At 34.0% G+C, this 25,846-nt stretch overlaps 3 protein-coding genes across 3 annotated transcripts; 1 reads left to right on the top strand and 2 right to left on the bottom strand.

Moving 5' to 3' along the window:
* Positions 1 to 4,408: 4,408 nt before the first annotated feature.
* LOC140986954 (scopoletin glucosyltransferase-like) lies at positions 4,409 to 5,885 on the bottom strand. The gene has a single exon (XM_073455374.1). The coding sequence runs from the start codon at positions 5,883 to 5,885 to the stop codon at positions 4,461 to 4,463; it is 1,425 nt and encodes a 474-aa protein (XP_073311475.1). The 3' UTR covers positions 4,409 to 4,460.
* A 7,351-nt stretch (positions 5,886 to 13,236) lies between these two features.
* Positions 13,237 to 17,571, top strand: LOC140986127 (polyadenylate-binding protein 2-like). Its single transcript, XM_073454142.1, has 9 exons — positions 13,237 to 13,831; positions 14,576 to 14,694; positions 14,783 to 15,439; positions 15,522 to 15,599; positions 15,694 to 15,783; positions 16,056 to 16,193; positions 16,521 to 16,694; positions 16,763 to 16,966; positions 17,122 to 17,571. The coding sequence occupies exons 1-9, from the start codon at positions 13,594 to 13,596 to the stop codon at positions 17,350 to 17,352; spliced, it is 1,929 nt and encodes a 642-aa protein (XP_073310243.1). The 5' UTR covers positions 13,237 to 13,593; the 3' UTR covers positions 17,353 to 17,571.
* Positions 17,572 to 22,010: 4,439 nt separating this feature from the next.
* LOC140986406 (caffeoyl-CoA O-methyltransferase-like) lies at positions 22,011 to 23,787 on the bottom strand. Its single transcript, XM_073454635.1, has 5 exons — positions 23,605 to 23,787; positions 23,360 to 23,439; positions 23,123 to 23,267; positions 22,856 to 22,987; positions 22,011 to 22,398 (listed from the first exon to the last, which is right to left on the bottom strand). Exons 1-5 carry the CDS (start codon positions 23,695 to 23,697, stop codon positions 22,105 to 22,107), a joined length of 744 nt encoding a protein of 247 aa, XP_073310736.1. The 5' UTR covers positions 23,698 to 23,787; the 3' UTR covers positions 22,011 to 22,104.
* Positions 23,788 to 25,846: the final 2,059 nt, after the last annotated feature.

Raw genomic sequence — 25,846 nt, 5'->3', positions numbered from 1 at the left:
TTTTTAAGAGTGAAAAATTATAATTATTATTTGTAATCTTTTTCAGTTAAATATATGGATCCATATGACAATAAGACATAGTTTGATTTATATGATAGGATAAACATGTGATATATAATATAATGATAAGTTAAAGATAAATAAGATTTAGGATATTATATTTGGTATGATTTTAATAAGAGTTATTAAATTTATATATTAGATTGTGATGACAAAATTAACATTATTATAATAAATTTTATAATTTCAAATTTTTTAGTTCATATTTATTTATTTTTTTACCTAATTTTATATATTATATAATATGATAATTGAGCCATTGATTTTGTGAGTCAAGTCAAATATCAATTTTTAATGTTAATCGAGTGATACTAATAATTTTATTGAGATTTATAAAAATCATTTATATAATTATCTCGAGTTCATTTATATAATTATCATATTATATAATATATAAAAATAAATAAAATATTTTATTGATTTTAATTTCTACCTATTAGCAGAGATTTATAAAAAATCATTTATATAATTATCATATAGTGATACTAATTTAGAACTTGCTCGCATATAGGATGTGATCATATTTTTAAAGTTTAAGATTTTTATATATTGAGGACAATGAAGTCATTTGTGGTGTTTTTTTATCATTAAATTAAAATTATCACATATCATAAAAATGATATTTTATCTTTGTATAAAATTATTTATCATTGGCTTTCTAAAAAGATACCAAACATGATATAAGCAGCATTATATATCAATCTTTATCTTATCACGTGTATCAAATTATACTTAAAGAGAAGATGCAGAATGACCCACATTGAATACAAAGAGTGAAATTGTAGATTTATATAATTTTTTTTACAAAAAAATTAGCCGTTTATTGGGCTGGGCCCTGAAATGGTGGTTTGGTTTGTCCGATGCAATGTGTACACTTCCAAGAATCTTGTTGCTTCAGCTTCCAAAGACTGGGCTATGTATATAAAGCAACCCACAACTTCTCCATGTAAAGGCCGAACTTCCCAATTCTCAGTTATCTTTGATTAGGCAAGAGTCTTCGTCAATCTTCACCATTTCACAAAATTTTGATAAATCGGACAGCATGAAAAAACAGTGTAGTGGGGTTTGAAATGGATTCTCTTGACAACTTTTGAGAATCCAGAACCATATGAGATTAATTTTGTAAAATTGAAGGAATATGTAACAGAAAAATGGATGAAATGTAAATTCCTGCTCTGCCTTTTATTGACATCTTGGGGGCCTATACGTTGTTTTTTTTTTAAATGAACTAATTAATTAAAGATTGGTAAAAAGTGTGATTATACAAGTATACTGGGCATTCCCAACACCAATAGTATAACCAAACAATAATCAACTAAACCAATACTCGAAATGCAACGTGAGAGTTGTGAACGCACCTAAAAACAAGAATCTGGATCTTCTTAATAGTCTCTCCTACATTCATTTTCTCTTGATCGAAGATAACTCTATCTCTGGTGGTCCATACATGGTAAACTGTTGCCGCAAGTGCTGTGTGCCTCATTTTTGCGAGCGTGGAGTTACCTCGATAAGTGCTTCTGAAAGCCTTGAGTATCGCTGCCGGTGTACCCATGAGCTTCTTCATCCCGAGCCATACACGAATACCATTCCAGGTGCTTTTTGTGATTGGGCATAAAAAAAAAAAACAAGTGTCTGACAGATTCATCCACACCTTTGCTGAAGACATATTTTAAATTATAATTATTCTCTTATTTATCTATATTTTAAAATTTGATCTTATCTTTATCTATATTTTAAGATAGCCTATCACTTATGATACAAATATAAAAAAATAATTAATTTAAAAAATTATCGTGTTTTAATAAATATTTTAATTGTATATGTACGCAACACGTTCAAATGATCACTAGTTTCAATGAAAATTTAAATCGTGTATTAGGAATACAATGGTTAAAATTTGGTCAGATCATATGAGGAGAAACATAGCATAGGAAAAAAAACTTGCTCTAATTTTTGTTGATTTTTCATGAGATTGAATTCACAAATTTTATTTGGTCACGAGCTTTCCATCGTGTAATGTTAACTTTTCAATATTTTTATTATGTTACACACGAATAGGCTATATAACTATAAATTATATTGTTGTGGTTAAAGATTACTATAAAATAATGTTTATCCCTCATGAACAAGGATTTTTTTATTGTCGGGGTTTGTGATTAAAAATTAATATTATCATTGGCAACATATATTCACAATCATAGTGCTTGTTTGGAAATGCCTTGTTTATATATTAATTAAAAATATTTTGACATCACATTAAAAAAACGAAAAAAGTAATATTTTTTTGTATGTTTAAGTTTACCAAGACTACTACGTAATATACGTATTTGTACTATTAATTCATCATATCACATAAGATATCTTCATCCGTAGGTGAGCGATGAATCCCCGACCACAATGTATTGACTCATATGTATTTTGAAATTACTTCCAATCTTGCCACCTAATGATTTTCAATGGAGTAGTTAACGGATCAAAGTGCATGTTAATACGTAGAGCCTCCACGTTGTACCGGGTCAAAAGAATAATGATGTACAACATAACCGCGAACTATTGCACTCGATAAGCGATAATCACTTGAAAAGTTCGAGAGAATAATGTTAAGTACATCATCAAAGATCACTCATCTGTACGAACCTACGTCTTCATACCATTACCAATGAAACATGACATTTATATCACAAATGTTAGTCTCAAGTTCGATCGATACTTATCTTTATTAAGCGGCTGAATCAATTAGAAACCATTTTAGAATATAAAGTACACTTCTTAATTAGTTTCATGATCTTAGGTTAAGAGACAGAACTCATAGTACTTATTGTATATTCAATGACTTTATCTATGTAGTTTGCATGAGTATACATTTAAATTAGTAGATGTCATATTGGATGAAAACGTAAAATATTATTAAAATAAATATTGCTTCTTCATAAAAGTCAATAAAACTAAAACCACAAATTGGTTCGTTAGATACCTACTCTACCAACTTCTACCCTCGGATTTGATAAACACAAAGTGATGATCAGGGAGCACGTGAGCTATTTATAAAATAATTAATTATATCAATTATGATATTTACAGTGGTCTGTATACATTCAGCTCAATTCCCAGATCGTCTTAAAACCATTGTGTTGCACATTTTCCAGTAAAGTTGTGCATGTCATGCAAGGCCTGCGTGTCCTTCAGTACACCACGGAAACATAGGCCTTTGTGTCGATTTGTCTCGCAGAAATTTGTACTGCTTTGCAATCCAATTTGTTGATACGGGCAGCAGACTTGGTGGTCAACTATTCTCTACATCTGCATGGAAGTAATTAGCAATTTATGTTGTCGACTCAGCTGCTCGTAGGTGGTGACGATATTGATTTATTTTAATAATAGGAACATTTGCAAGCACAATTAGCTAGAACCATCGTGGCAGCCATTTTTTTGTATATGTTTTTCTTTCTTTCTTACGAGGTATATTGCTAAATAGTTTCAGTAATATTTATTCATGAAACGTGTCAACTCTATTTATATATAATATAAAAATGATTTTTTTATGGATGACACAAATAGAATATATATCTCACAAAATTGACTCGTAAAATCGTCTTACGTGAGTTTTCATGTTCCTTTAAAGAATAACACTAGATGTACACTTTAGTGTACATTTAGATATAGTTTTTCCTTATCAATTACAAAATTCCTTCACTAACAAGTTACTTCTTTTCATAGGTAGTTTTGTATTTCGCTAAAACATATATATAAATTAACGTAGGCTAAAATGTACGCTATATAAAGTGTACGTCTGACAATTTTTGTCTTTAAATGAATACACGTGAATTATATTGAAAATTACATTTCTTAAAGTCTGAAATAATATTTTGAATATAATAAAAAAATTTATTGTGATTTTTTTCCATTATTTAATAACACATCAAAAAATTCAACAAAAAATCACAAAAAAAAATTCCTAAATATCATTGAAGAAAATATATACAAACACATATATTGCTTTGTTGCATTTAATACATTTATTATCAATTTTAGATATTTTAATTTGTAATATAATTTTATATACAAGTGTTTAAAAGCACATTTAACATAAAGAATTCGCCCGACTGTATGGTTTTGGCTGTACATTAAATAACATATAAAAGTACTTAATCTTGAGAATTTGAAATGATTTTAGGTTGGAATATATTTGAAATTATAATGATCCACAAAATAACTATTTAAAACATAGTAAAATTAATTTATTCACATTAACCAATAAATTTATTATTAAAAATTTAAATCCTTATATTCAAATTAATCCATCCAAATACAACATTAATTCTCATGTTCAACATAAAACGATGAGTTGATATATTAATTCTATAGATTCAAACCAAACATAAAAAGAAATACAATCTCAATTATATATTCCTCCGATGAACACTCAATTCTTCAATTAAAGCACTCAAATCAGTGTAAGAAGATCCACCTTCTTCAACAGCTTTTCTTGCCATTTCTCCGTAACATTTGGCTCGGTTTCTCATCTCCGCCACTTCTCCGCTCACCATCACATGCCTCACCGCCTCGGCCACCGCCTCCCGTGGCACGCCTTCTATAGCCACCGTCCGCCACTGCTTGTTCCCAACCGAAACTCCGATCCTCAAAACCTGTGTCACCAGTTTCTCATTAAAAAACTGCTCCGCAAACATCGGCCAGGTAACCATAGGCACACCCGCGCATACTCCTTCCAGGATTGAATTCCATCCGCAGTGTGTCACAAACGCCCCTATCGAAGGATGATCAAGAATCAGCATTTGGGGAGCCCACCCATTTATGATCAAGCCCTTTTCTCTGATCCTCTCCTCGAACTCGTTAGGCAAGAAATCGCCGTTTATTTCGTCAATTCTCCTTTCTCTCACAACCCAAATGAAATCTTGGCCTGAAGACTCGAGCCCAAAAGCAATCTCGTGTAACTGAGCTTGAGTACAGCTCACCATGCTTCCGAAACACGCGTAAACGACAGAACCAGGTTTCTTGGAGTCCAGCCATGCAAGGCATTCATGTTCATCAATGGACGATTTCCTTCCTCTCCCCGCCTTTTCCTCATCTCCATTGTTGCACAGCAAAAGAGGGCCTATATTCCATGCCTTGATCCCTAAAAAGTTCCTGTAATGATCAGCGTAACTGGATTCAAGCTCATAAAAGCTGTTAACCGCAACTCCATAGCTTCTCCTATCTGCCTCTCTTGACTGAAAAATCAACTCTGCAAATTCACCTTCAGTTTCCCTTAGATCAAATGGAGAAATCTGTGTTCTTGTAAACTTCAGCTGATGGGGAAGATACGGAAGAATAAAGGGTTCTGAATCAGAAGACACATTCTTGAAAGGCTTGTGTAGCCTCATTTGCTCCGAGGCACAACGCGCTAGATACCCCGTACCATGGAAAACCAATCGTGGGATACCGAATTTGGCTGCAGAATCTGTAGTCCATGGAAAGAACGTATCAGAAACAAGACAATTGGGATTGAATTCTTGGATCAGTTTCTCAACTGGTTCTTGCAGTAAAGATATGGCCTCAACAAATTTTTGGACTAAATCTACTGTAGTGACTTGATCAAGTCTTTGAATGTACTCAGGCAGGCCTGATTCTCGATTCGGTAGCCTGATGATTATTAAACCGATCTCGATTCCTGATTCTTGGGCCTTTTTAATGGGATCTGAGAACGCAAGAGTCGAAAGTATGGTTGTTCTTACACCGCGGGAGTTGAATAATTTGGCCATGTCAAGCATTGGGATAATGTGACCATGAGCCATGAATGGGAGAAAAAATAAGTGCAGCTTACTCATTAATTTTGAGTAGATCCAAGAAAGCGATTTGATATATGAACAATATCATGGGATTGTAACAAAATTGTTTGTATACATAGAACAACAAAAAATGGCCCTGTATATATATACATGACCTCTATTGAACCTAGTATTTATCGCCATATGTATGTGTATCTCTTGCTCCAGCCATGCTTAAAAATAAATTATTTTTTTATTAGTTATAATATAAATGAATTGTTTAGGACCAACGATAATCTTAGCATATACTAAATTTTTTTTATTTAACCCAAGACTTGGTCTGACTCACTGCCTGAAATATATTTCTGGGATTTTCTTTGTTTGATTTATAAAACTATTTTTCAAAAGAAAGCGAAAGCCAGATGAAAAACATCTCCTTCTTTTCTCATTCAGTTTTCTCCAAACTCGCTGTAAATTTCAATTTTTATCTGTATTTTTGTGTTTCTTGAAATTAGATATTGTTGTTTTCGAGCTGCTTGATTTCATTGATGTGCGCAACTGTGGGAAAAAATTGTGAAGTGAGCCTTTTGATATTTTGTTTGAAATAATTGCATTTTGTTTTCCATTATTTTCTATTCCATTTTTGCATTTTCTTAATTGGAAATGGAAATGATGAGTAGTGATTCACTTGTAGAGTATAAATTTTGCTTTTTTCATTTAGAAAATGGAAATGGACATTTTTGCTTTAAAGTTCTTTCATTTATTTTATCAAATGAGGTGTTTTTCATTAGTTCACATGTGAATTTTTCATGATATGCTCGATTATTTTAAGCATATATCATATTTTTCCTTTTGAGTATATTGTAAGGATATCGATTAAAGAAAATTTACTATATTATATATGAGAAAATTATATTTTTTACAAACACCAAGATTTTTTTCGTAGTAAACTCACTTGAAACATTATATATCCAGTAGTTTAGACTTTTTTCAAGTCAGTATATAATATTGTAGTCACGGTTATGCCTATCTTTTGGTATCTTTGTTGTGCTGTGCCTATCTGAAATATGAATGGTAGAAAATGGTTTTTCCCACATAAGATATGGCCTTTTCAAACGACTGAAACGTGAAATTCGGGAGTAATTTAATTATCTAGGGGATTTAATTAAGAAATTGTAAATAATGGGACACGAAAGTCTTATAACACTGTCTTACGATTCAATTTTATAAGACGGATTGTCAACTCGATCCACTTATGAAAAAATATTATTTTTTATGAAAAAATATTACTTTTTATCATAAATATAAACTAACTTGAGTCATATCGTCATATCACCAACGCTTATTTTACTTTAAAAATACAAATTGATTGTGGTGAAATAAGTTGTCAATTCTTTGGCCTTGCCGACAAATTGTTCGCCAAGTGCACCAAATAAACGTTAGGAGAAAAAAACAATTGAGGATTAATTTAACACTGTATTTATTGTCATAGATATAGTTATGTCAACGGCTAGAACATCATGCTGATTTATTTATTACATTAAAATACATGGCATGTGTTGCGTGTTATTATTCAGTTTATTCAACAAGATAGGTAGTTTATGATTAAAAAATATAAAATAATTCTAAAAATATAATCAATATATCGTACATCGATAATAACAAAAATTATATCTTAAGATTTTGCTATTATATCATGATATTTTTCTATTATCTCATGATATTTTTTATTGAATTTATCATGAGATTTTGATAAATGAAATTTTGTATTGAATTTTTCGTGTTGTACAAATTTCGTTTTATGTGTAACATTACTCTAAAAAATATCATATATAGTTAGGGGTGGTATACCGTATCGTACCGTACCGAAAATTATATATTGTATACCGTACCGAAAATTACAGTATAAGAAAATTCATACCGATATCATATCGAAATTTTCGGTATATGTATGACTAGCATACAAATTATATCGAAATTGTATAGTATACCGAAAATTTCTGTACGGTGTCGATATATACCGTTTATACCAAAAAACCTTATATTTTTAAAATTTTATAAATTTATTGTTTTAAAATATTATATATTTTAAAATTTTTATATATTTTTTCGGTATTCCGGTATATACCGAAATTTTAAATTGCATATCGTTATCATACCGAAAAAATGAGTATTGTTACCGTACCTTACTGAAATATTCAATATACCGAAATTGAAATCTTCAATAGTACTCATTTAAGCCAAATTTGATGTCGATCTCTTTCAACAAATAAAAAACATGTAATAAAATTATTATAAGAAACCAAGCCAGAAACTGACGAGTAGAGAAAAAAATGAGATTCTAACATTTGTAAAACATAAAGAGCGGAAATTATATTTTTACGTATTGAGAATAAAAGCAACTGAAACTCTCGATATCGAAGATCAAATTAATATTTAAATGGGATTGTAACAGAAAAGTAATGATTTATAGATACAAGTCAAGGCCGACTCAAGTCCTACTGTACGCAAACTTTAATTTCTGACTATTACCGACATTTTTGCAGCATCTTTGGAGTGTTTCTATCCACCAATGAGAAGTTGACATTTGGACTATGACACGAAGTTTGTCTGCCAATTGGACAAATTAAGGGTTTACAAAGTTGGAACCTTTAACATGGGATTTGCATTTACCGAAACATCCCTCCCATGGAGTAGGAATCAACCCATATAAACAAAAATGCATAAAAGATTTTAACATATTTATTGTTTAATATACAATAAAATTAATTTGCATTCGAGACCGGGCTTTAGCCCAGTAATCTCATCGACCAGATTAGCTGGCTCTTTCCCACGTTCGATCCCCCTCCCCAGCGTATGTTGTAATAAAAAAAAGGATTAATTTGCATTCAATAATCAACTTATTTAAGAATATATAACATTCGATAATCAATTTAAAGCTAAGGAATATAATAATTCCTTGTAAAAATTTATAATCCTAGTAAAATCATCCATATTAAATAAGTGATGGAGTAGAAAAGAAACTTTAAGTTTTTTTTTGTTCCATGGTAATCTTTGGTATGAAGATTTGATGAAATTGGTCCTTTGAATGAATTTTAATAAAATCATATTTAAAAGAAATTATTCGTACAGGGTTTGCATGTTTGCTTTGATTTTGTAATATTATTCACTATTGGGCCTCGAAGAGTGTTGATGGTTTGACTAATTAATTGGTCCTGAAAATTAGATTATAATAATCATATAATTGAGAATGAAGATAAGATTATCGTTTATTATGTAGATTGAATCTTTGTATTAATCTATTTTGACAAAACTATTGATCATGAAGAAATAAGATACGGTGAGATCGAGTAACATACTATATGCATCCATATAATTTGATATATAATAGCTTGATTTGAGTGAAAATTTTTGTACATACATCGATGCATTACATGCACGTTGAGCTATAATCTTTGGATACCTTGATATCATTGGTTTGAGATTTATTACGAGGTTTTGGACATCATAAAATGTTTAGCAAGGCATAACCATTCGCGGCCCTCTATAATTGATTATTTGATATTTAAGATTTAATGGCGTTTTGTCAACACTATTATATGAATATTTCCTTATACTTGAATATGGTCTGTATGGATGCTCGAGTATTGATGATTTGACAATTATTCGATTGATTTTGATGCATGCTTCATAGATGAACAATTAACCTGATATCGCCACGATATACAAACAATGCATATCATATATCATTGCATATATACATTTATATATTATGATCGTTCCATACAATGCGTATGCTCACCCCAGGGGAAGTTGTTGTTGTCATTGTTAATGTTTTTATAATTGGACTGATGATCGAACCAGTCAACCTTAAAAAACGATTCAACCAATTGGATCAGTGACCATAAAAATTGTTATTAGACTTGGTCTGGATAGAACCCATGATCGGTTCCCGATCAAACTGATAGTTCCGATCCGATTTTAAAAACAATGATATTTGTGTGTTGACAATGACATGTAGGGCATGCCATCAGGAGTCCAGATATGATATTTTTGAAAGAGTCACACTTGATATTAGCTTGGCAGTGTTAATCCCCAATCTATATTTTATATTTATACTGGGGCATGTTCCGGAAATATGAAACGCTTGTATGTATTTTTTTTGAATAAGTTGTGTATGCATGTTTATTAATCGATGGTTGTAAATAAGATATTAAATCACACTATTTTATACAATAAATTATTTCGGCTCATGATAAATAAAAAGTTTTTAATTAATTATAATCAAATTACGTGTTAATAACGATTAAGAGTTAATGACCACACACAGTATATAATCATATTACTCAAAATAACAAAACCAATAATCACGCTCCAATCAAATGACACCAAATAATAGCTAAGATACATGGCTCACGCTACAAGAATGTGGAAACAAAAATCCGAATTCACTTGTTTGTATGGTATGAAAGAAAGAAGTTGCTCAACATACTATGATATATCTATCAAAATGAAATTACGTTCAACTTTATCGAAGCCGAAAATCGTTTGAAGATTGGCATAGAATTATATGGCAAGTCCATATATTAATGAATTTTCAATCATTTGAAGTTGATTATTATTAAAAGCCAGAGTCATACCTGTGTTCGATGAGACTTGAAGCAAAAATTAAAAAATAGGTTCTCTTGTTACTATAACTAATGCTAAAATTCAGTTAGCAAATAATAAATACAATAAATAATACATAAATACACAAGAAACAATATATTATATAAAAAAACAAGTCAATAAATATTTGAAATATTTGCAAAAATAATAGTCGATCGTCTAGCTATTTTAGAGAAAAAAATATATATCAAATTGTATAATCCAGTTTTCGGATCATTTCTTTGTCAATTAACGACATAGCTAGCTTATTTAGTCTATTTTGTCACATTATTGATCGAAGATAAGTGTTTGTTAACTAAAACTTCGATATCTTCTGTTATTAGGATGATTAACAAAATTTTATATGCAATGTAAGTATTTGATAATAAATCATTTGGTTTTACTAAACAATGTAGCAACTTAAAAAATTGTTAAAGCTCTATACAATAGTTCATCAAACCATTTAAAGATTAACTCGTTAACTTCTTCAAACTCAATAAATGTCCCAAAGTTTCTTGATAGTGTTTAAAATTTTCAAAACGAACTTGAAGAAAAGATCGAGTTTGATCCGTTATGAACAAAAATTATTCAAATTAATCTTCTTTTTATTTAATATTGAGCTAAAAAAACTTATTTCAGTAAATCGTCGACTCAAAATATATATGTTGGACCTCTTCAGAGAATACCCACAGGTGGTGGGCGGTAGACTCCTTGCTCTCATAAAAGGTCCGGCCATATTAAAAACATATCTTAAATTTTAATTTCAAATTTTTTTCCGATACAATCTACGTTACTCAAGGTAATGGCGTCAGCTATTCCTATTTGATACCCCATGGATGAGCCCATCAAGATCAGGCCCAAACTGCCGGCCCATCTCTACGGCCCACGGGTGAAGGGCCCATGAGCAACCCATGTATTCTCCTATAAATATCAGGTTTGAGCGTATGATTATGGATTCACTATATTGTTTTCAGCAGCGCCCTTAGCTGCTCCCCCATATATCCTCAGTCTCTGACTTGAGAGTCGGAGGGGCTACGCCAGGACACCCTCCTGGCCCCCTTCTAACGGTCTTATTCTTGATTTCAGGCTCAGGGTAATCTTAAAGCCCACGTCTGAATTAGTGACGCTCGTTGGGATCGGACCCGAAATTTCCCGTGAGTATCACTATTAATTCCCCCAAAAAAAAACCATAAAGATGAACCTATACAGAACAAACACGTACATTAAACCTGGTTGCATATATGGGGGGCGATACACGCTCCATTCTTCTCTTTGCGCGATGATCCGCCTTCTTCCACAGCTTTCCTCGCCACCCCTCATTTCCGGCGTTCCTCGCCCTTTTTCAGGCTCTGCACCGCCTTGATCGGCACCCATTCGCTCCCTGACTGCAGCCAGTGCCTGTTCCCGACGGAAACCCCGGTCCTCAAAACCTCTGACACCAATGTCTCATTAAAAACTGTTGACTAGAACTCCGTAGCTTCTGTGCTCTGCTTCCATCATTAATTTGCACCCGCAATTGGGAAAACACGCTCTCCTTTTTCTCGAGTTCATGAGGACTGAATTGTGTTTTTACAAACTTCAGCTGATACGGAAGTTTAGGCAACAAAAAGGGCTCAGAACCTGATGAACATGTTCATAAGGCTCGTGGCGCAGAGCGCGAAAGTGCTTACGCCATGAAAAACCAATAGTGGGATACCAAATTTGGATGCAGAATCAGTAGTCCAAGGCAAGAACATGTCAGCAACCAGGCAATTCTGTCTGAAATCGTCAAGTAGTTTTTCCACAGGCTCTTGGAGCATAGACAGTGCTTTAACAAAAGTTGAGAGCAAGTCCTCGCTAGCCATGATGTGATCGAAGCTCACACAACTATCCGGCAGATCGGAACCCTCTGGCGGGAACTTGAGGATGCTTAGACCGATATCGAGTACTCCCTACTCGCGAGCTTTCGATGGGATCAGCAGTCGAGATTATGATCGTTTTCTTCACCATGTCTAGCTTTGGAATCATATGGCCATGAGCCATAAATGGAAGAAAAACTATCCCCCAATGGTCCCATTGTCAATATAGTAGCAGCTGAACAAATGAAATAGTTGATCAAGAAAACTTTTTTTTTGTTCAAGAAAAAAAGAGAAAACTACCAGTGAAGTATGTGAAAATGGATATTCGATGAGGGAATTATGTAAGCCAATGCCACGTATAAATAGACCAATGGTAGAAGATAGATAATTTCTGAGAAATCAGAATTTGAGTACAAATGGTGAGTCGTGATGGAGTCGTGGCTAATCAGTTAACCCGACAGTTGCTCGTTTTGACAACTTTATCAATCTTATTTATGAAATAATAATTTAACTGGCACACTTGTAAAAAAATGCGATAAAGTTTCTCAAATATAGAATTAATCGAATCAAAATAATTAAAGAAACCCGGTTTATAAAAACCGAAATACACATAAATATTTGTTTTATTTAAAAATAATAACCAAAAAAATTGAAAATTGAAAGTTCAAGACTCGTTTTATTAAACGTATTATATAAATAAATTGTTTCATTTGGATATATATTAGGTTCTTTTTTGCTTATGGCCATTTATATGTACGAGCTCCGGATCGGGTCCTTCGGCCACGAAAGCGCATTTCTTCAAAATCACAGAAGTCGCATTGCTGCACAACGTCTTCGCGAAAACGTCTGTACGGGACCCGGTCAATCTAATCCAACGGCGTGGAATTCGTTTCACGGAATCAAGGTTTAATTCCTAAGCCCAAACAAATAATAACATACGCCGCCGCAATATCCCTCGAGTTTTTGCAGTGTGCTGTAAAAAACTGCGCTTCGTTTCTCTCCGTTTTCACTCTCCGGCGTGCCTACGTCCGGCGTCAGTTTTTTTTCCCTCTCCTCAGTCGGGCCTCCGACGTATCCCTCCTTCCCTCTCCTCTATTTTCTTTTAAAATCGTAAAAAAAAGTATCTCGAGCAAAAATTCTAAATTCTGAGTTGAGAAGTTGTATTCGGCCTTATGTTTCCTTCTTGCTTCTCTTTGAGCCTGGTAATAAAACGAGGAGAGGGAAGCTATTGAAGAAAAAATAAAAAAATCTAGAAATATCTTTGAAAAGGAAAAAAATCATCGATGGCGGCTCAGGTTCAGATGCCACCCCAAGTGCAGTTGGTGAATGCCACGGCGTCCGGCGGTGCTCCGTTCGTAACTTCACTGTACGTCGGAGATCTCGATGCGAATGTGACCGACTCGCAACTGTACGATCTGTTCAGCCAGGTGGGGGATGTTGTGTCGGTTAGGGTTTGCAGGGATTTGACCAGCCGACATTCACTCGGTTATGGCTACGTCAACTACGGAAATCCTCAGGATGGTTCGTATTCTATGTCGCTCTTGACATTTATTAATCAATTCAATTCTATCAGCCTCTTGTGAATGCCCTTTGCAACGTTGATCGTAATTGTCCTTGCTATAATACATTCAATCAGAAAGTGGAGTCGAAAATTGGAATTGGGTTATTTTAGTGACATATGACTATAGTAATCGTTAATCTCCCAAAATAGGAGTTGAATATCAAGTTTAGGATACATAATGTAGCTGTCAGAAATCTCATACCAGTGTGTCTGATTCAAATGTGTGGGGCGTAGTTGAAGGAGTTGATACATGGAAGCAAATAACTCTTCTGCGTTTATTACTTTATTATTATAATGTGTGATTTGGCTTCCATGTTTAATGACCTCATATTAGAGGTTTGCGATTTAAGTGGTATTCTGGATGGGAGAAGTGTGAGATCAATACAATGACTCATGGTTCTAGTATTAATTGTTGGCGGTTGGTGACTACTTTGTTGAGATTTGTTTCCTCTTATATTTTTCATTGGCTTGTTAAGTTTCTAATCAAGTTTGTATTGTTTTTATCAGCATTTAAGTTCTTTCATTGTTCATTCAGTTGCAATTGTCTTCGTTGCATAATGGGTAACATTTTTATTTACAAAATCAAATTTTGTTAATAAATGGTAAATGTAACATTAAGGATAAGATATCCTTCGTGCTAATCTTTTGCAGAATAAGATGAAGGCCCTTTCCTTTAGCTTTGACCGAACCTTTCTTTTTGATAGCTGAGAGAGCGGTGGAGGAGCTGAACTTTACTCCTCTCAATGGGAAACCCATTAGGATTATGTATTCTCATCGAGACCCTAGTGTACGCAGGAGTGGTGCTGGAAATATATTTATTAAGGTACTATTTCCTCTCCTCCATTATTCTTGCTGTGGATTGTCCTGAAATAAAACACTTGATTAGATTCTGTCAATGTTGGTTTTTGCAGAATTTGGACAAGGAAATTGACCATAAAGCTCTACATGATACATTTTCTTCATTTGGGAACATTTTGTCGTGCAAAATTGCAACAAATGCATCTGGTCAATCAATGGGCTATGGTTTTGTGCAATATGCTAGTGATGAATCTGCCCAGAAAGCTATTGAGAAGCTTAATGGCATGCTGCTGAATGGGAAGCAAGTCTATGTCGGACCCTTCCTTCGTAAGCAAGAAAGAGAGATATCAGTTGACAAGACAGTATTCACCAATGTGTTTGTGAAAAATCTTTCTGAAACAACAACCGAAGAAGACCTTAGAAAGACATTTATTGAATTTGGATCACTCACTAGTGCTGCGGTAATGAGAAATGAAGACGGCAAGTCCAAGTGCTTTGGATTTGTTAATTTTGAGAATGCAGAAGATGCTGCTAGAGCAGTTGAATCCCTTAATGGCCATAAATTTGATAACAAGGAATGGTATGTCGGGAGAGCTCAAAAGAAATCTGAGAGGGAGGTTGAATTGAAACAACAATTTGAGCAGAGCGCACAAGAAGCCGTGGACAAATTTCAAGGATTGAACCTGTATGTCAAAAACCTAGATGATAGTATTGGCGATGAGAAACTCAAGGATTTGTTCTCTCCATTTGGTTCAATAACATCATACAAGGTTTGCGGTTGGTAACTTGGTTGCGTTGATACTTTATCTTATAGTTGACTGACTCTTCTAATTTGTTCTAATATCTATACAGGTGATGCGAGATCCTAAAGGTATAAGCAGAGGATCGGGCTTTGTTGCATTCTCATCACCAGAAGAGGCTTCCAGAGCTGTGAGTTTGATAATGATTTATTGCTTGCTCCTTATTCTCCGCCCTTTTTACCTAGTTGCCTTTCAATTAAAGACTTTAACAAAATTGGTTTCAGCTTTCTGAATTGAATGGTAAGTTGATTGCTGGCAAACCACTTTATGTTGCCCCTGCTCAGAGGAAGGAAGATAGAAGAGCACGGTTACAGGTAGATTTGTTGGTGTTCCTTTTACTTTTTATATATTTTCACCACCCCTGTGAGAAAGATGGAAGTGGAAAAGCTTATTTTGTTTGCCATCAGATCTGGAACTATCTGTATTCTATATCTTTATGGAGTATCCGTTTTTATGTTCCATGAGTGGATTGTTTTTTTTCCCTTTGTTGTTAGCCAACTGTAAGTCTGTAACTCTAGAGGCATCCTTTATATACCCTGTGAATTGCTGCGTGGAAGTGTTGATCTATCCATTTTATTGTATCCAGGCTCAGTTTGCTCAAATGAGGCCCATGACTATGGCATCTACTGTCAATCCTCGAATGCCAATGTACCCTCCTGGTGGTCCTGGTCTGGGCCAACAAATATTTTATGGGCAACCACCACCTGCCATTATCCCTCCTCAAGTAATTATGCTCTTCACACTATTAAATGCCATTGGATAACAGTGGCTTTATGGTACTAATCATTATAATGGAAACAAAACAGAAAAAATCTGATCTTGTTTATCCTAAGATTTGATCAAAGTTCTCACAGTCCCAACAAATGCAATGGACATCATTCATAACATGCTTTTGTTTAATGGAAGCATAACGCTGAAGATCGAATGACTGAATTTTGAATGGAATTTTTCTTTAGGAATAGCCTATAACTGATTTTAGATGTAGGATATTTTTTGTGGCCAATAGTTTTAGGTATCAGTGAATTTATTTGCGTTTCAATTTTCATCTCAGCACGGATTTGGTTATCAGCAGCAACTTGTTCCTGGTATGAGGCCTGGTGCGCCTCTCATGCCGAATATGTTTGTGCCTCTTGTTCAACAAGGGCATCAAGGTCCACGGCCTGGTAGTAGGCGTGCCAATGCTGTTCCAATGCAGCAAGGCCCACAACCAGTTATCCAGCAGCAGGTTTGTGGTAATTTTGACCTATGATTTTTGAGTAATCTCTCGCTGGTTATGTAATTCCTACTTTGCAGATGCTTCCTAGGGGACGTGGCTTTCGCTATCCTCTTGGGCGTGGGATGCCTGATGTTTCCATGCAAGGCATACCTGGAAACATGCTTCCTGTCCCATACGAAATGGGTGGTTTACCATTGCATAATGCAGGAATTTCTCAACCAATTCCGATTGGAGCTTTGGCATCTGCACTTGCAAACGCTTCCCCCATCGAGCAAAGGACTGTAAGCATTTTCTTTACATGTTTCCTGTGAAGTGTCTGATCTTTCAACTTTTAAAGACGTTATGATGTGCTGGCAGTATCATCTCTGCTGTGCAAATACTGTAATCTGTATACTGTATGTAGTGAAATAAAGCTCCTTTTTATTTATCCCTCCAGATGTTGGGAGAAAATTTATACCCGCTTGTTGAACAACTGGAGCCTGATATGGCGGCTAAGGTGACTGGCATGCTTCTGGAAATGGACCAGACAGAAGTGTTGCACTTGTTGGAGTCTCCAGAAGCTCTTAAAGCTAAGGTCTCAGAGGCAATGGATGTTCTGAAAAATGTGTCTCAGCAGCAGCTGAGCAGCCCTGCTGAGCAATTGGCTTCGCTGTCACTGAGTGAATGAGCTTCTAGTTTTTTTATACAAAGTTGGGTTGGATAATAATACTGACTAGTTTGGTTTTGAAACTAACCGTTTTTTAGTGCTTTTAATGTGAGATTTCGATTCACTTCTGGGATGATTTTGTGATGGTAGAAATTGAATTTGAGTTGAAAGTCGTCTGTGTATTTTGTGTTTGAAATTACATTTAATTTCATATTTTGTGCATGTATTTATTTACTATTATTTATATACACAAGCTCAAATACTTTCAGGTATCGGTGTCATGTAACTTTTAACAAGTAATGTCTGCGATTTTATTGTGTTATTTAAAGAGATATTGTCTTTAAACTTGACTTCAACCTGCCATAACTCCACGAGGGGTATTTATTTTTGTGGTTGATCCATAATTTGAGCCAATGATAACCAACGACTCTATGTTGGGGGAATTTCCCAATATATAATCTCATTAATCATTCTTAAGCCTATTTGACTAAATTTCTTCTTAACCAGCTTATATATTTTTTTATGGCTTACAAGATTTTAAAGTATTCGATAAGTTCACGTATTTTACTTTCTAATAAATAATTAATTATGTGTTCTGTTCGGATGAAATCATGAAACGAAAGTGAGGCTTTTCATGGGAGGAAATCAGTATACTCTGACGCACTAAATTCCATGGTCACCCTATTGTACAAAACGAGTATTTCTATTTTGCTTATTTCTTAACACATACCTTAAGAAATTTTCCAGAGTGCCACTCATCTCAAATTTAACACAAGTCAAACACGTTTAATTTTGAAGTTTTAATGTGATGAGCTTCCGAAAAGAAGACATACCTTCTTGATATTAGTAATACTTATCAAATCAAACACTCATCAACTGCATAGTCTCGTACCTAAACAGTTTTTGGAATCCCTCTAATTCCGTTATGAGATCATTTTATTCATTCTCTCTTCGCTTAGAAATCTGTCAGGAGCCGCTCATTATCCGTGTAACTTCATGGCACCAACGATCACCCCCGCCCTCTTCGGCCCCGGACATCACATTCCCATCAGCTTCAGCTTAGTTTGTCCCCGAACCACATCGTATTAAGAGAGGTCGGCTCTGATATCTAGTTGAAACGTCCGACACTTTTCCTTAAAATATATGTGTTATTTATTTATTTATAATCTTAGTGGTCGAAACCCTAGAATCTTTAAACATAAAATTTGAGCAACTTTCCGTATAAAAACCATAGAAATTTCAGCAACTTATTCGAAAAGAAACCGTCTCTACTATCATAAAAATAATGTCTCATAATCACTAGTCAAAAGCAAATAATACACCTCATATCATCAAACTTTGACCAAATAAAAATAATAATTAAACTTTAACATAAAAATATTCTTCGTGGCCAATCAAAAAGTTAAAAAGAATCAGTTTTGCATACAATAAAATGATTCGGATAAGTGTTCTCTACCACGAACCCGCTCATCCTCTCCAGCCAGCACCGACTCAGTCTTCTTCATCTGCATCAATGAAAACTATTGATATTAGAAGCCTAACCATTCTTTCCAGAAATAACAAGTATGTATAATAAAAATAATACATGCATTACACATTTTTTTCCCAAAACTTTAACAACAACAAAAAATAAACTTTTCCCCACCTCAATTTTTTTTTATAAACAAACATAATCCCTCTTGCATATTAAAATAACCCTCGAGTACACATAAAATTTCAAAGATGCTATAATAAAACTCATAAAATACCATCACTTTTAACATCAAACATAAACCTTCAGTATTTTTTCCTTAAATCTTCCTTAAACCTCAAATCCTGAAGTAATACTAGAATCCAGGTTTAACAGGACATTCTAACCTGAAGACTAACATCCACACACCGTCAAATTTGACTAGGCATCCCAACCCGAAGGTCGGTATCCACATGTCCTCGAGTTGGTAGAGGTATCCGGCCCCAAGTGTCGACATCTAAAGCCGTCAAGTTTGGCAAGACATCCAGATCGGAAGACCGAAATCCGCATAACATCATATCAATTATAACTTCGCAATCTAATAAAAATCATTTAAGTTTCTCGTCAATAGTTTATATACGTGCTGCTAACATTTTGAAAATAAGGTTCCTTTGAAGAAAATTTTCTAAAAATCTTTTGCGCACGCACATTTAAAATATTTTGGTCATGTTTTCCTTCCATTCCTCTGCCAATCACACGCATATCTCATCCGTGAAGTCCATATTCTGTCAACAAACTCACTCACTCAAGATTTGCATTCCATTATTCCGAAGCCTGATATAGTGTCTCATAGGGAGCTATTTCTATCGAAGCTTGATAGCTCATGTTCTTATATATGAACTCGACAAATGACAATTTCGTATCCAACTTCCCAGAAAGTCTATCACACAAGCTCACAATAGATCTTCCAAAGTCTGTATCACTCTTTCAGACTGTCCGTCTGTCTGAGAGTAGAAAAATGTGCCGAAAGCCAATTTCGTACCTAATGCTACATGCAAACTATTCCAAAATGCTGATGTAAATGGGAGATCTTTGTCAAATACAATGGAAACAAGGATACCATGTAATTGACTATTTTCTTGATATATAAATATTTTAGCTGGTCTCTGATGTTCGACTTTTATCTGCTGACATGTGAGATGTTCAGAGACGAATCTAACAGTGTCTTGTTTCATCTCTGGGCACCAAAACAACTTTTGCAAATATTTATACATTTTCGTACCCTCGGATGTAAGGAGTACGGAGACGTATGAACATCTGTCATGATATCTCTTCGAAGTGAATCGACGGTTGAGAATGTCTCTATGGTAGTAATTTGAGGGGCTGTTTGATATCAATGACATAGATAATATAATAATTTATAATGATAATTATTTGAACTTAAAATAAACAAGAATGTGTAATCAATATATACACTCTATTTTAATAACTTCATATCTTCGATTATTTTATCCAATGAATAAATAAAAATCAAATATTTTGTTTCTCAAGAAAATATTAAAAAGATCGATTTATCTCAAGAATTTTCCTCATAAATTTATAAAATTTTAAGTTTCTCACGTTTTCAGATATCTTCCTCTGGAAAGTCATCTTGAAGCCAGCATGCCTGAAATATCATGGCTAAATAAAAATATCATTAAAAATATTAATGTAATTGTCAACTTAATTAAATCATTAATATTTAGCATCTCAAATTCCATTTTCTTCCAAATCTCAGCGCTTCATTCATCGGTGCCACTTTTATGAACATATTGTCGTCTATCTACGTAACTTTTATGGTGGTTCTGTGCAATTCTCATCCTGTTAATAGCCTATGTTGTATGCCTCACAATCTCAGGGCCTAACTCAGCTTGTTCACACACATTGTCCCAATGGATGGGCATCCAGCATTTTTGCCCATATAGTGTCTCATAAGGAGCCATCTCCATCGAAGTCTGATATCTAATTCTTATATGTGAACTCGACAAATGACATGAATTTCGTATCCAACTTCCCAGAAAGCCTATCACACAAGCTTGCAATAGATCCTTCAAAGTCTGTATCACTCTTTCAGACAGTCCGTCTGCTTGAGGGTAGAAAACTATGCCGAAAGCCAATTTCGTACCTAATGCTAAGTGCAAACTATTTCAAAATGCTGATGTAAATTGAAGATCTCTATCAGATACAATGGAAGCTAGAATACCATATAATTGACAATTTTTCTTGATATATAACTCAACATACATGTTTATATTATAAGTCGTCTTCACGGGTAAAAAATGAGTTTACTTGGTGAGAGGATCCACTATAATCCAGATGGAATTAAGTCCATGCAAAGTTCTTGGTAATTAAACCAACCACAAAATTCATTGTATGTTCACCCATTTCCACTCGGGTATCAAGAGTGGTTTTAATATTCTAACTGGTCTCTAATGTTCGACTTTTATCTACTGACATGTGAGACATTCAGAGACGAATCTAGCAGTGTCTTGTTTTATCTCTGGCCACCAATACAACTGCTGCAAATCTTTATATATCTTCGTACCATCGGATGTAAGGAGTACGGAGACGTATGAACACCTGCCATGATATCTCTTCGAAGTGAATCGACGGTTGAGAATGTCTCTGTGGTAGTAATTTGAGGGACTGTTTGATATCAATGACATAGATAATATAATAATTTATAATGATAATTATTTGAACTTAAAATAAACAAGAATGTGTAATCAATATATACACTCTATTTTAATAACTTAATATCTTGGATTTTTAAATACCTCCTTTCATAATACTCGACGTTAAAGTATTAGATAATTGGGTCCAACTCCTCACTGGAACATCAATCGAAGAAAGGGATTGAAATATTGACGATTAAAATGGCACATCTTATCAAAACATATAGATGGGCTCGAAGATATTATTTTCAGTAGTTGTATCTATTGTTTAGTATCGAGTAGCACGATAATGTCTAATGGATTCATTAGCCTTGGGTTGTGTCTCCCGTCCATTTACTCTTACACACTTGGACAAAGTGATTTTTAAATCAAGATATTTATAGTAAATCTACGAGGACATGCATTTCAGTCAGAGTGTCTTCTACATCACAAAGAATCCAACCTTTCATTTTATGACAAAACACATTGAAATTCAATTTTGTACTAGAAGTAACAGAAAAAGAAAGTGTTAATAATAAAATAAAAACTTAAAATTTCTTATTTTTAGCAAACAAAGGTTACATATTTGTACGTTGCACAACATAATTAATAATGAGAAATGGGGTATGATCAGCTGATACGGCGGCACAGGGTGATCCCATCGCCGACGGGAAGCTGACAAATCTCTATCCTTGGATCAGCCGCAAGCGCCTTGTTGAGTTCCAATACGAAGTCTCGATAATACCTAACATACTTCCTCATTGGTGCATCGGGTGGGGCCACCACAGACCCGTTCCACAGGGTGTTGTCGTACCCGATCACACCACCCATCTTCACTAGATCAATAAGCCTCTTGTGATAATTGATGTAGTTGTCCTTGTCCGCATCCACGAATATAAAATCAAACGCCCCATTATGGTTTCCCTGTTTTCCATTTATTTTTTCAAATAAATAATAATAATAATAATATAATATGTTTTGGATTTATTATATTAATTCGAATAAAACTATATTGTTCATCACTATTTAATTAGAAAAAAAATGATAAATTCGATGAGAAACAACAAAAAGCTAAAAAAAATTGGAGAAGGCAAAAAAAAAAAAACAAGGATGGATGGTGTCATTCTCGTGTCCAAACAACTAATGTTTTTAAAATAAAAAACAAGAATTCACAATTATTTGTCATTTTTTTGTAATGATCCCATTGAATTATTGTCGTGGCCAAAGGGTCGGACCCCAAAGTTAACTTGTGAAGTCAGCTTTAAAAAAGTTGGTGTAGTGGGTTCACAAAATGGATCTGCACGCCAAAATGCTACTTCTTTATCAAAAGTCAATTTCATCTTTTCATAAAAAAAAAAAAAGGGTTAGAAAGTGGACTTACATCTTGAATCATTTGATCAAGAACAGGTAAGGCAGGACCCTCTCTGAAGTCAATTTTGTGGGCAACGCCAGCCTTTTGGATTATGGGCAGACCCAACTCGTAATTCTCTCTATTAATATCCATTGCCAATATCTGCACAAGATTACACTTTATTAATCACTACGTACCATGGCATTAATTCATTATTATTATTATTATTATTAATCACTAGCTAGAGGTGGGAAAATCTCATTAAATTCCACTTCCCGTCTCAATATTTTAGCCTACCTTTCCATCATGAGGAAGAGCAAGAGCAGTCGCTAGCAGAGAGTAACCGGTGTAAACGCCAATCTCCATTGTGTTTTTAGCATTGATCAGCTTCAAAAGCATGTTCAAGAACTGCCCTTCATCTGCCGATGTGGTCATAATGTTCCTATATTATATTTTTCGAATTAGTAAACGTATCAATTCAAAGTAAAAAAACCGGATATATATAGGATGAACAAATGAATGTACGTATAGTACCATGGGTGTTTGGCAGTCACTTCTCTGAGCTCTTTCATGGACTCTGGTTCTTTGGGATAAACGCTTGTTTCAAGAATATACTGCAGCATAACATTTCAAGGTTCATTGGCTGAAACTTTTTTATTTGACGATAACAACTGACCAAAAAAAAAAAACCACCCTTTCTTTGCTTCTTCTCATAGAGAACAAGAGATGTATATTTTCTTGGAAAAAATGGCCCAAGTGTATATAGAAAGAAACATTACTTGATAGAGAGCGTCGCTTTGCAAGAGACTTTTGTGGCCAACTTCTTGATGTCTCCCCGCTTGGTTTTCATTGGATTCACCATTTCCTCCCATTTTCCTTTGATATTTGTTTAGTTTTTCTCTCCTTCACCCTTTTTTTCTCCCCTGCTTGGTTTGTAGTTTGCTGCTGAATTGACAAGTAGAGTCATGGTGGGGGATATATAAAAGCCCAATACCGGTTCGAGTGTCGTGACTCGGGAGTTGTTGGGTGGTGGTGGACCGGATGGTTTGGTGCATATTTCTCTAAATGATTATGGAGTCATGGTGGGACCGATTTATGGGTTCAGAAAATAAGGATTGAAATTTTTGTTATTGATATTATTATTTATATTGCATATGATTGAGATATTTTAATAATGGATGGATATTGTTGTTATCTACAAATATAAAATATGGAAGTTAAATTATATAATTATTTAACGTGCGGATAAATTTCATTAATCGGTTGGTGGGATTGGCAAACGAAGGAAGGCAGAAGAATTTGGTGTTTGATTCGGAAACTCCGAGTTTGGACGCCAAATTCAAAGAAGATGTCTAGCATCAAACTTTGTTCAACAGTTCCATTTGTGTCCTAACTAATATTTATACTTTATAATAAATCAATAAATTTTCAATAGTTAGATTTAAAACGAAATTTTTGTGAGACGATCTTTTGTGAGACGGTCTCACGAATTTTTATTTGTGAGACAGGTCAACCCTACTGATATTCACAATAAAAAGTAATATTCTTAGCATAAAAAGTAATACATTTTTATGGATGACCCAAATAAGAGATCCGTCTCACAAAATACGATCCGTGAAACCGTCCCACACAAGTTTTTGTCAATTTTTTTTTTATAATTTTGGGGAAAATAAATTAAATCAACTTTCATAATATTTTGATGGACAAAATCCCAACAGAATCCCACCCACCCATAACTCGGTGCTTTCTGCTTCCAATATTTAATTATTTATATATATTTTTTAAATTAGGATCAATGAACCGGATGCATGCAATTTCTATTAGTTTTCTAGGTAAGGTTGGTTAACATAAGAAAAAAGTTGTTTTCATCACCAACTTCGTTGGGTCCTAAGGGCGACAGTCGTTCCATTCTCAACAACCTCAACTCAATCCTCCTCCTTTTTTTTCACAAAATTAATACAAATAAATCATCACAAGATTGACATACGGGTTATAATTCTAACCGGCACTCAAGCAAACACGTCGTGCGTGTAAAATATTAAATAAATAACGTGTAGTATAGATACACAAGATTAAGTATAGTATCGTATAGATCATCGGTTAGGCAATAAAAATAATTCCGATTTGAAATGTTATAGAAGAACGAAACTAATGTTTTCTGAATATAATTTAAAATATTACTTTTCTTTTTTGTCAAAAAAAAAAAACCATAACGGGTCCATTTCCTCGGACTTTACCTACCCGTTTTCGACTGGATTCGCTCCACTATCTTGACCTTTTTTCTCCCTTGGAAAAAGATCCAGATTTTGACTAACGACGTTTCAGCATTGAATATAAATCGATATACAGATTCTGGGCCGGTATGCCAAATGGCCCACTACTGGAGCATTGACAGCACTAAGCCCTAACTCAACTTATGGGCCTATGTGAATGGATATAGCCCATCCCAGTACTTGTAATACCCAACCAATCATTTGTTGGGCTTGGACATTCTAAAATTTGACATGAATCCGTATTCTTAGTCCATCTATTTATTTTTTTAAGTAAATTATTGATTTTGCTTTGTTTTTATTAATATTTTAATAAAATCGTATATTGATATTTAATTTATCTCTTCCAATTTTCAAACTAAAATTAAAATGACAGATTCCGCCAATACTATTATCTTTTTATTATAATATATTTACCCACCCAACTACAAGAACAAGTTGTCAAAAAATTAAATGCTTAACTTGATTAATACCTAACAAGTTAGAGTGAACATCGAACTATAAGTTCCAACAATTTAGAGTTCAACCAACCCTATTTATTTCTAATCATATCGATCAAACTCCATAAAAACATTTCGGTTTTTATAAAATTTGCTTTGTTTCCTAGTCAAAAATAAAATTCCCTAACAAATCTAAGTACATAGGCGAACCAGATACGCGAAATGTAGATAAATATAAAACACGATCCGTACCTTATAATTTCTTGGCCTAAGTAAAACATAGAACATCAAGCTTTCAAACAACACAAAAA

This window comes from Primulina huaijiensis, chromosome 10 (assembly GCF_012295235.1).
Source record: "Primulina huaijiensis isolate GDHJ02 chromosome 10, ASM1229523v2, whole genome shotgun sequence".
In the NCBI taxonomy this organism is placed as follows: domain Eukaryota; kingdom Viridiplantae; phylum Streptophyta; class Magnoliopsida; order Lamiales; family Gesneriaceae; genus Primulina; species Primulina huaijiensis.
The sequence above is the reverse complement of the archived record's forward strand: the minus strand, read 5'-3'. Positions and strand labels throughout refer to the sequence as shown.